Source organism: Panthera tigris, chromosome C1 (genome assembly GCF_018350195.1).
Source record: "Panthera tigris isolate Pti1 chromosome C1, P.tigris_Pti1_mat1.1, whole genome shotgun sequence".
Classification (NCBI taxonomy): domain Eukaryota; kingdom Metazoa; phylum Chordata; class Mammalia; order Carnivora; family Felidae; genus Panthera; species Panthera tigris.
The window spans coordinates 83,756,556-83,768,634 of NC_056667.1; the positions used below are offsets into that span (position 1 = coordinate 83,756,556).

Sequence of the window (12,079 nt, forward strand, 5' to 3'; positions counted from 1 at the left end):
TTTCAATGGCAGAGGAGGTCCTGAAAACACAAGTGCCTAGGGCCTACAAAAGTCATAACACAGGGCTGACTCTGTCTGATATTGTCCTATACGAGTAAGTCCTGTTTTCCTAAATAGAATGTGCTAGTGCTGACAGAAATCCCGAACCTGGAGTTGGTGAACACCTAGGAAGCCCCAGACATATTAACCGAATTCTATGACATACTTTTCAATATTTGTAAGCGCTTAATAGAATAGTATATTTACCCAAAGGAAGCCCACCCACAGGCACTAACTAAAATGTCAGTACTCTTTGCTGTTGACCGGAACTGTATTAAGTCAGTTGGCAGCAATGGTGATCTCATGCTGCTTACTGGTTCTGATACATTGTGGAAGACACAGGGACTTCTGGGATGTGACTGGGGAACCAGAAACCATTATAAAGTGATGAGTCAATCCCAGAATACCCAGTTATAGTGGCACTTACAGAAGCCAGATAAAACTAAGGTAAAGATGCAGAGTATCCAGGCGTCTTTAATCATTTACTGCTTTATATTTAATAGCTGTTTATATGTGCCATTTTAATAATTGTATGTGTACAATTTCAAAACAGCATTATTATATATTTTTTATCATGGGCCACTGTTTAATATCTAGGCCTACGCGTGCATGAGTGGCTCAGTTAGTTAGGCGTCTGACCTTGGCTCAGGCCATGATCTCACGGTTGGTGAGTTCGGCCCCGCATCCAGCTCTGGGCTGACAGCTCAGAGCCTGGAGCCTGCTTTGTATTCTGTGTCTGCCTCTCTCTGCCCCTCCTCTGTTCACACTCCCTCTTTCTCTCTCAAAAATAAACATTAAAAATTTTTTTAAAATAATATCTGGGCCTAAGTTGAGATGGGAAAGCATCATATTAGACAGAAGATTTAGAAATATAAAGTTCATGGAGGAGTGTGGTAGAAGAAGGTAAATTATAAAAGGGGGCCATGGTAACGAAAACATTGGAACTAAATGGGTACTTTGCAGATGTCTTTGGTAACCTCCCCATCCCCTATGACACTTGGCTGAAGGCTGACAGGAAAAAATTGTCCATCGACTAATACCAGTGGTCCCGGCAACAGTAGTCACAGTAATAGTATAGCAGTCACTTTATGAGCGAGTGCCCACTAAATACCTTTTAATATATTATCTAGTAGACCACAGATTTGCTCATTTGAAATCTAGAGCACAGGGATCGTACACACTTCAGCGTTAAATTACTTCTGAGCAGGGAAGATTTAGAGGAATGGCCTTCTGATAGCAGCCAGATCTCATCAGTCACTGAAGGCAAATACATGAGGGCAGCCCAGAGCTTTACCTTCCACCCACTTTGATGTTTCGCCTTCAAACACAATCCCTGACCAGTCTCATGAAATCAAAGGCTGCAGGAAAACTGCCATGCATCCCCCAAATTCCTGTACCCCACACTGAGGAGCTGTTCATGCCCCTACACAGATTAGGTAAAATATTACTAAACGAAGGCCAAACAGATACCAGTGGGTTGTGTTTATTTAACCCTCGTCTTGGCAGCCTGTGGCAGCCCATGTGCACATGGGACCTCATGAGATTATTATAAAAGGTGGCTGTGTGGGCAGTAAGAGCATGTAGATGCCAAAGACTGGACACCAACAAGGTGGGGGGTAATGATACTTCAGAGCTTTCCGCTAATATTCTGGGAAAAGACTGCAGTGAGTTGTTTAATATCCACAAATTCCTCTTTTGCTAGTACATCAACTTCTTTACAGTCTGATTGTACTGCACCTCCCACTTATAGGTGGAGTCTGTTTCTCTGCTCCCATCAATCTGGGCTGGCCTTGTGGATTTGCTTGGACCAACAGAGTCCAGAGATGGGGATGGTGAACAAGTTTTGGAGCACAAGCTTCAAGACGCCCTGTAGCTCAGGTCTCTGCTCTCTTGGAAGGCTGCTCTCAGATCCTCTCGGAGAAAATCTCTTGAGAATGAGAGAGGCCCAGGTATTGAACTGTCCCATCCCCATCTACCCCTAGCTGAACACAACACATGAGAGAAGCAAGGTTCTAAGGACCAGTAAAACCCACAGAATCCTGAGGACAGCAAATTCTTGTTTTGAAGGGTGGTTTGTTCACAACCAAAAATAATAACAGGCCAACAAGTGTAGCTGACCCCTTCCTTCCTTCCTTCCTTCCTTCCTTCCTTCCTTCCTTCCTTCCTTCCTTCCTCCCTCCCTCCCTCCCTCCCTCTTTCTTCCCTCTTTCCTTTCCTTTTTCCTTTCCTTTCCTCTTTCTTGCTCCTTCTCTCCCTCTCCCTCTTCCCTTCTTCATTTTCTTCCTTTCCTTTTTCCTTTCCTTTCTTCTTTCTTTCTTCCTCCCTCTCTTCCTCTCTCTCTTCCCTTCTTCATTTTCTTCCTTTCCTCTTTCTTTCTTTCTTTCTTTCTTTCTTTCTTTCTTTCTTTCTTTCTTTCTTTTTTCAGAGAGTCAATATAAGGTCATAATTGGAAGTAACCTAAGGAGATCATTTTATGTCTTCCTGTCACTGATTTATAAGATCAACTGGAAAGTCATGAAACACTGTTTCTCATTCTCAACTTTGAAGTTCATTTTACAATTAGAAAAACTGCTCACTTCATATGAAATGAATAACACAAAGCTAAATTTAAATATTATTCTAATGTGACTTAACACTGAATTATAAATGTAATGGTTGAGGGTTAAATAACCTTCAGAATGTTTTCCTGGGAAACCAACAACATTTGCAAAAATAGGCATAGGGATTTTTTTCCCCTGAAAGTTCTCAGTAAAGCAAAAGAGAACAACTCTGTTATCAAATTATCCCCAAAAGCCTTAATTAAAGTCAAATGCTAAAGGAGACTTCAAGTTCCTTAATTTTATTTACTAATCCACAAAGAGAAACATCAGAAAAATATTTCTCAGTTCTTATTCATATACTTCATAATATGGCTTATTTATTTTTATTATGTATGTACATATGTTTACCACACTTACACAACATTAAACAAACATATATCTAAATACAGCAATAAGCCTGTTTCCACAGAAAATACTGATTATATGGCTATTTTCTCCTATATACCTACTCATCAAAATTCTGGCAAGCATTTCACGAGACTGTATTAGCTCAAAATACCCCGACACTTCTATTATAAAGTTTTCCCAAGGTGTCTCTAGTGAAACTGGGAAGAAATATATATGTATATGGGATCAAATATAACAGCAAAACCTGACTGTAATGCCTACATTTGCAGCAGGAGTTATATTCAGAGTTGCCATGGCAGCCACCCACACTCACATACTCATAAATGGGTGTAGGGAAGAGAGAAAAGGAGTTAGTAGAGAACAGAATCTATTGTTAAAAATACAGAGGTACCCTTCAATGTAATTACAAGTAGGAATCCTGACTTTTAGTCTGAACCACGTTTTAATGTTAGAAGATTTCCAAGAGTTGCAGTGTTGTTAAATGTTTTTTCTCTAAACATATCTACCATCTGAACCCTCAACCATAACCTTGATGGATGCTGAGATTATGTGGCAGCAGGAGGAAATTCAGCTGATCATGCATACATTAGGGCTAGTATGATTCAGTGATTCCTTCTCTGGAATACTCAGAATCATTGTAGCCAGGAAAGTGTGGTTCTATGGATCTGGACGAGTTACTTCACTTTCTGAGTGTCCTCATCTATAAAATGGGCATAATAATGCCACATACTTCAAGGAGTTTTTATGAGGATTCAAAAAATTAGTACCAATAATCAATCATTACCTAAATAGTAGTTACAATAAAGAATAAATTTTAAGACATCAGTAAGAATTAGTAATACATTAAATGAATTAGTAAAAGTGAAGCACTTGGTGCTTGATACATAACAAATTCTCAATGAATATTTTCTATAATAATAATTATTATATACTATACAGATAATTATGTATCTATTATACATACATATATATATATATATATATGTATGTATATCCAAGAAGTTGCTAAAATACATGCCAGCTGACTAGAGGCAAGGTAAGATATTAAGATTTCGCCAGTACTTAAAAAGATAATGCCTTGTCCTAAAAGCAATGCCTTTGAAAACACAATTTTGGCAGAACAAAAAGATCAAGTATTTACAATACTAGCACATTTGCCACCATTTGCAAATGCTGGTTATACAGCAAAATCTACCATCTATTAAGTGCTAAAATAATGTAACAGGATTTGTTTGGATTCAGAGAGTCTTCTAGAATTTGTCTCAAGCCATTGGTTTGATCACATATGTATATGCAGGTACATTTGCAATTCATACTCAGATACAAATACCAGTGTCAGATTTAGACGTGATGACAATGAATGAAAACTATTTTCTGACTTCTGATTCACTCAAGTTTTAAATCTGCATTTTAAGGCTGAATGCTTCATATTCTAAAAGAGGTGTAACATGTCATCAAGCAGGTTAGCATAGGAAAGAATATGCATGGATTAACAGATTTCATATCAAGTCTAGAAGTACCTGAGAATGGGAAACAGAAAGTAAAGCTGATGGAATAAAGAAATCAGGGGAAATTAAAGGAACGGAGTTGGGAGCACACCGAGAGGGGAAAAAGGGAGTTGTAACTAACAAACTGTACAGAAGTCAGAAGACAGTGGAAGAGAAAATGGATAGGATGGGATTTGATCTTTAACTCTATAAAATCCTGTTTGATGGGATTTTTTAAAAAGTCCAGGCTGTGAGGGATAGAATTAGCTTGGCCTGAAAACTTTAGAAATGTTAAAATGCATACATTCATGGCCTCCAAAATTACCCTGCCACTGCAAATGTTATGTACAATGCTAAATTTCCCCTCCTAAATTGTTGCTTATTTAGTAATTTTATTTCCAATCTCAAGTAGAGGTGTCATGGGGTATTTTACTGCTTGGCTCTTTGTTTGTTTTTAGAGATAAGCAGGCATGATTGCATTAAGAATATCAGAGATATTTCCATAATCAAATACCTCTTTGAGGGTAAAAATAAGTCTGAGTTTTTTCAAGTCATTAGCAGTGATAAAATTTGGTTTCAAATTTTGTTTGTGATCTCCTGTCAATGAGCTAAAATCAGAAGAAAGTAGCTATGGGCACCATTAGAAAGGAGAACCCCTGAAGGCATTTAAATTCTCTGAACCTCTTACTGTAGCCATGGAAAAGCCTACAGAGCACGCTTTCTGGAGCCCAGCTCCATAGCTGCAAGGCAGATCGTGGTGATGGAGGAAAAGGCTGATGGCAGGAATGCAGGGGCCAAGAGCTACCTGCCAAGGTTCCCCTTGTTTCTGCTCCTGCGTCTCAGTAAAGCACTCAACCATCACCACTTACTTCCACCTAGAGGTCCCGGATAGCTACACCAGGGGCCTGGCTCTCACTACTAAAATGAGGGCAAAGACTCAAGAATAAAGGAAAAAATAATTTATAAGGACATTTTGGCTAGTTCTGTGAGAACATATTAAAACACTGGTTGAGATATTATGATGACATAGTTACCAATAATGAAACAAAAAAATCTTTCTAAAAAAAGAGTGCTCCCTTCCCCACCACCACCAGAGAATATTAGAGCTTGAGTAGGCAGCTGAGAGGCCTGGGTAGTTTTCTTAATTGGGCTATTGCAAGATTATGGGGACTGCTATGGGACAAATTTGTTTCCATTAAACCCTATTTAACATAAAGACAAACATATTCGCAAATAGAAATGCTAATGGCTATATTTTTTAATGCAACCACTACCCACACATAATCTCATGAGAGTCAACTGACTTAATTTTATCCACAGTACAAACAGCTATTATTAAAAATAAATTAAATGGCCTACAGAAAGCTGTTAATGTGACTTCCATTATGGCAGAGAAAAATAATTTCTTCATTGGGAGAATTAACAGAAGGACAGACTAAGACTGGTTAATAATCCTTACTTACTGTCAGATACATAGCTGCATAGACACTGAGAGCTGCTTCTTTGGATGGAAACGTTTTCCTTGCTCTCATGATGAGATCTGGGTTGCCCGTGCAGGCCTCTTCCCCGCTGATGAACTGTGTATACTGCTGACATCCAAGTGCTGTATAGTTGGGCTTACACAGGGCAAGAAAATGTGGAGCCAGATTCCCGGTAACTACTTGCCCAGCATTTACAAAGATATCTGTAGCAAATAGCCCAAATGTATAAATACCTGAGGAAGAAAACAAACCATTTTAACTCTTTGGGGTTTTGTTTTTGTTTTTGTTTTGTTTTGTTTTGTTTTTGTATTTCAGTTTACAATAAACCAACATGGAAATATTTTAGAAACTATAAAATACACTTACAAACATATGGTTCCCTCCACTTCCACTTCTCTCCAGTTCTTTGCTTTCTGGAGTGGTGGGAGAGTTAAATTATTTAACATATTGAGCTGTCTACCACTGGCTACAGTTTTATGCATGGCAGGTTTATAAGATAAAAGAAGAAGATATATTCTAAGACTGTGTTTGGATAATGTGATTTTTAAAAAGGAGACACGTTTCTCTGGAGAGGGCTCAGTCTCTCACCTTCAACTAATGTTAGCAATCTTTATTTTTCCCTATTTTGAAAATATTTCACACCTTACAAACATAAAGCAAAGCAGTTGTCTCCCTTTGATTATGCCTCTTAAACCCATTCGGACTGATATTAACTCTGCTGGAGATGCCATTTAGCAGTAAAATCCAACAGCATTAGTTTTCATTTAAATGTCATGGAAAATCTTAAGTAAAGAAGAATGTTTCAGATTAATCTCTACACTGCTTTCACAAAAACATCTTAAAAAGCCACTTAACAGCTAGTAACTTAGTCCCACCTTATCTTTTATGGTTGGAATTTAGTTTATCAAATTTTGGGCAATTTAGTAAATAATAATGCAAACAAAATTATAATTTTTCAATTATCTTCACAGCATTAAAATTTATTTGCTTTGGTTATCTGAAGGTATAAAATTAAGTATTTACAGAATTTTTGTCCCCTTTTGTGAAGAACTTGACAATTTATTCAAATTAAAAAATATTCCACATTCAATGCCATTGGTCATTAGAACCAAAACTTATTTTTCTCCTCAGGTAGCATAGGCAAAATACATTCCTTGGCATCATTTTCAATTAAACTTACAGCTACAGCCTTTGAGGATGTGGTACCAATGTGAAGAGATTTATTCTTTTATAATTTGGGGAAATAAAATTCCATCAGGTATTTTAAAATTATACCAAAAGAGGGGCACCTGGGTGGCTCAGTCGGTTAAGCGGCTGACTTCGGCTCAGGTCATGATCTCACGGTCTGTGAGTTCGAGCCCTGCATCGGGCTCTGTGCTGACAGCTCAGAGCCCGGAGCCCGTTTCAGATTCTGTGTCTCCCTCTCTCTCTGACCCTCCCCTGTTCATGCTCTGTCTCTCTCTGTCTCAAAAATAAATAAACGTTAAAAAAATTTTTTAAAAAATAAAAAAATAAAAAAATAATTATACCAAAAGAATATTTCCCAAACAGTTCATTTATTAAAAAGCCATATAGTTCTATTATAATAATCAGACAGCTTTCTTCTTAGTTCTACATTTCAGGATTGTTTGTTTGCTAAATCTTTACATAATCATTGGCGGTTGTGTAGGAAGTCACCAGGAAAGTTGTGCAGGATCAAATAATTTTCCAGTATCAGATGCATGGCTATCCTTTTAATTTTTGAAATATTATGTAAGATTATAAAAGGTTCATGCACACAAACCTGCACATAGCAAAACTCTATGTGTATACAAATGGCAATGAGACAAGACCTTAGTTCTCCCTTTGTCTAAAAATTCTAAAAGCAAATAATAAAAAGCTTTTTCTTTACATCTTCCCAGCATTTCATGAGTCATACAAGTAAATGTTAGCAAAAGAAGACATTTAGGAGAAGCAGAGAAATGAAAGAAAATGGAACTCAATAAAATGTTAATGCACATAAACTCTCCTTCCAACCATCATGGCCCAGCATGGAAACCTAAATGGTAAGTCTTCATCTCTACTCCCCTGGAATCTAGGCTAAGATGTACTCATTTTATTTAACCAAACCATTCTCTTTATCTGCTGTAATAAGTTTTCCCGTTTAAAGTAGAGAAAAGTATTTGATATGGATATGGAAATGTCTCTTCATACTTGCAAAGTTCCCAAATGTGCTTTTGAATTAAAATATTCAGTGCATCAGGCCCAAGACCAGTATTGTAGTTGACTATAAAGATACTTTAAAGTGAGATCCCGTGACAGTATCCACTGTGCTGACCGCCAGAATAAAGTCCGTACAAAGAACAATGCCCTGGGGCACCTGGGTGGTTCAGTTGGTTGAGCCGCTGATTTTTAATTTCAGCTCAGGTCATGATCACAAGGTTGTGGGACTGAGCCCCACATCAGGCTCTGTGTTAAGCGTGGGACCTGCTTAAGATTCTCTCTCTCTCTCTCTCTCTCTCTCTCTCTCTCTCTTTCCCTCTCTCTCTCTCTCCCTCTCTCCCCTGCTCATGCTCTCTCTATAAAATCAAATCAAATCAAATCAAATCAAATAATACTTAAAAAAAAGAATGATGCCCTATGATGCAGTAATATTTTGCTTATAAACTTCCCATTATAACAAACTAGAAACATCCAAATCATAATGAACAAGGGAAAAGAAACAAACCAAGCAATCCTAAATATTTCATAAAATCATATAATAAGAAACATACAGAGATTTAAAGCATGCTTTACTGTGTATAGTCTTTAGAAATATGCTTTACTGTATATATTCCTTAGTAATATGTGTGCAAATGCTGAAAAATATTTACTTAAGTAGGGATAATAAAATTTGCTTTAACAGTATTTTGGAAAGTGTCAATTTCATCATTTTTAGTTTAGAGTATATTATTGCTTATTTTGTTATTAAATGTCTCTCATGCAAAGATAAACGAGTCAAGAACATAGTATCGATGTATGCAAAAAAAAAATAACTGTAAAGTTTCATAGAAAAGTTATCACTTAGACAGTATAAATGAGGGCTCTGGAGATGTATAACTTGAGGGCAATAAAAAGAACAGTCTTAGATATGAAAACCTCCCATCTTTAGAGAGATTCATAGGCATGATGACATTTGATTAGTCTTTAAGTAGGATTATATATAGCTTTGCTTATCTGTGCATAATATCTCCAAAGTCTTCATCTTGATCCCACTGCTATAAGAAGTATATTGAAGGGTACACTATCCTTAATCTTAATCTAAATACAGATCAGAATTTATCTTAAATTTTATCTAGTATAGTATATACAGAAATACTTTTTAATCTGATAAATACAAGAAATAATAATTTATATTAAACTTTACTGTGTCAGTTAAAAATTTGTCTTGGCCAAATTTCTACTGAATTGAAATGATCTGCAATAACTTATCAATACTTATATGTATTAGTGCTAGAATTTCAGATTGAAGGTTAACGTCATCAGTAGATGCTTTTTAAATTTTTTTATATTTTTTTTAACTTTAACTCCAGCATAGTTAACATACAATGTTATGTTAGTTTCAGGTGTCCCATATAGTAATAGTAAATCTTTTCCTCTAATAAAATCACCAATGCATTTTTGTTGACATTTAAAAAAAAAAAAGCTCAGAGGTAATGCAACATGGAGAGCTACATATGGTAATTAAAAAATAAACATATGTTTTGTTATTATTTTTTTAATGTTTATTTTTTATTTTTGGGAGAGAGAGAAAGTGCATGTGTGTGTGGGGAGGGGGGGGGGGCGGCGGTGAGGGAGCGTGGTGCAGAGAGAGAGAGAGCAGGAGAGAGATCCAAAGCAGAATCTATACTGAAAGCAGAGAGCCGCATGCGGGGCTCAAACTCCAACTCATCAACTGTGAGATCATGACCTGAGCCAAAGATGGACACGTAACCAACCAAGTCACCCAGGAGCACCAAGGTGTCTTTCTTAAGTTTATGTATTTATATTGAGAGAGAGGGAAAGAGAGAGAATCCCAAGCAGGCTCCACACTCAGCATGGAGCCCGATGCGGGGCCCAGTCTCACAACTGGGAGAACATGACCTGAACTGAAATCAAAAGTCGGACACTAACCCACTGATCCACCCAGGCGCACTATACAACATATATTTTATCTGCCAATCTATTTTTCTTGTCTTTCATGATGCTCAGCAATATGACTAGATTATCATTTCTCTTTAAGCATTGTTTCTGAAGTTTCATAAGCCCAGTAAATAATTTCTTTTAATTATATAATTTTTAGTTTCTTAAAGAATATGAAAACATCCAAGTGTGGTGTTCTTTTTTCCTTAAAATAATATGGAAATGACACCTGAAGTAGAGTCATACAATATGAGAGAACGTCATATGCAATATTATTTTTTAAATCAAACTGAAACATTTCAAATAAAATATAATCCAATATTTGCATAGGGCTAAAATGCTGATCATTTTAAGGGTTAGCTTATACATAAACATGGTTTCAGCAACAATAAAAATAATTCAATGAACACATACCCAGAAATCGTACAGTTCGCCGCACCAGTGGGTTTATATAGCAACAATCTCCAGTTAAAATAGTTTTCTCCTGGTTTTCAAAGTCCCGTGTGGCTAGTTGTAGGCAAAACACAGCAGTTTCTCCAACTATTATCTTGCAAGGAAATAAAAGGTTAAAGAACATTAGAATTTAACAAGTATACTGTAGAATAACCTTATTTTTAAAAAATGCAGAAAAGTAACTCCTTTGAGTGGTAACAATCTCAATATAAAACTGAATCATATTTGCTTAACTAAACTCTTTTATTAGAACTTTATATACACAAGCCATCTTTCTCTTAATTCAAGAGAGTATTAAACCGATAAATTATGAATACAAATGGACCATACCATTTTTGTCTTCTAAAAGACTTCATTAAAATACACACACACACACACACACACACACACACACACACAAAGGATCTTTGCTTTAAGGACACACTCATTTATTTTTGGTATGTAAATGAATTCCATGTTTTATTTTTAAGTGATTGTCTTGTTTAAATTTGCCACTGCCAAAGAAATCACAATGATTTTCTGTGAAAATATTCTTGAAAGGATTGGATAAAGACATCCTAAGGTAAAATTATATTAATACTTTTATAACAAGAAAAAATCAATTCACATGTGTTTGGCCTTGAGATTATCCTTCACCAAAATCTCATTATTCTATTCTGAGACAGTATTAAAAATTATAGTCATTAATATATTCTTTATACTTTAGTATACCTGTGTCATTATAATCTTCATAAAAAAACATGAAACAGAAATATTATCATACTTCTTTTATAATTGAAAAAAAACAAGATTTGGAACTCAAATGAATTGCCCAAAGCCACAGAGCCAGTAAGGAGAAAAATTGGGTTCTGGTACAGATTCTTTGCTCTACAATGCTGATTTATTAAAGGACCTGCTAATTTATTAAAGAAGCTGCCTATTTTCCATTGGTGTTTATACCATTTGCAGTGGCCTGTAAAATCACCCAGAAAGGTATTAAAGCCTGTGTTATTACTCCATTTTATGGATGAGGAAATGAAGGCTTAGGGATGTTAAATAATTTGCACCCCATCAGGCCAATCAGAAGCTAAGCAGAAATTGCTGACTCAGCTCCAGATCTTTTGATGCTCTGTGTGTGTGTGTGTGTGTGTGTGTGTGTGTGTGTGTGTGTGTTAGAGAGCATGCACATATGAGCAGGGGAGGAGCAGAGAGAGACAGAGGTAGAGAGAGAATCCCAAGTAGGCTCCACGCTGTCAGCACAGAGCCCGATGCAGGACTTGATTCCACCAACTGTGAGACCATGACTTGAGCAGAAATCAAGAGTCAGACACTGAGTCACCCAGGGGCCCCTTGACTCTACTTAACACTATGGTCAACAACACTAGAAATGTGATTAAGAGAAAAGAAACTGGAGCCAATTGTATGTTCCTTCATTTGTTATTGTCAAGGTTAGTTTTCAGTACATCTTGTCTGGGGTAAGTAAAGGTACTATATGAGGAGTCCCTGATATCTTCTGGAGAAATGCTTTTGAGGTCTTGATGAAAAGTAGTAT

General features: G+C 36.6%; 1 protein-coding gene across 1 annotated transcript in view; it reads right to left on the reverse strand.

The window, feature by feature from the left end:
• The window catches only part of PLPPR5 (phospholipid phosphatase related 5), a 123,118-nt gene that overhangs the window by 71,611 nt on the left and 39,428 nt on the right, over window positions 1–12,079 (reverse strand). The window contains exons 2-3 of the mRNA XM_042997978.1: window positions 10,510–10,642; window positions 5,938–6,188 (exon numbers count right to left, since the gene is read on the reverse strand). Coding sequence (XP_042853912.1) covers window positions 5,938–6,188; window positions 10,510–10,642 — 384 coding nt within the window. The remainder of the gene's footprint in view (window positions 1–5,937; window positions 6,189–10,509; window positions 10,643–12,079) is intronic.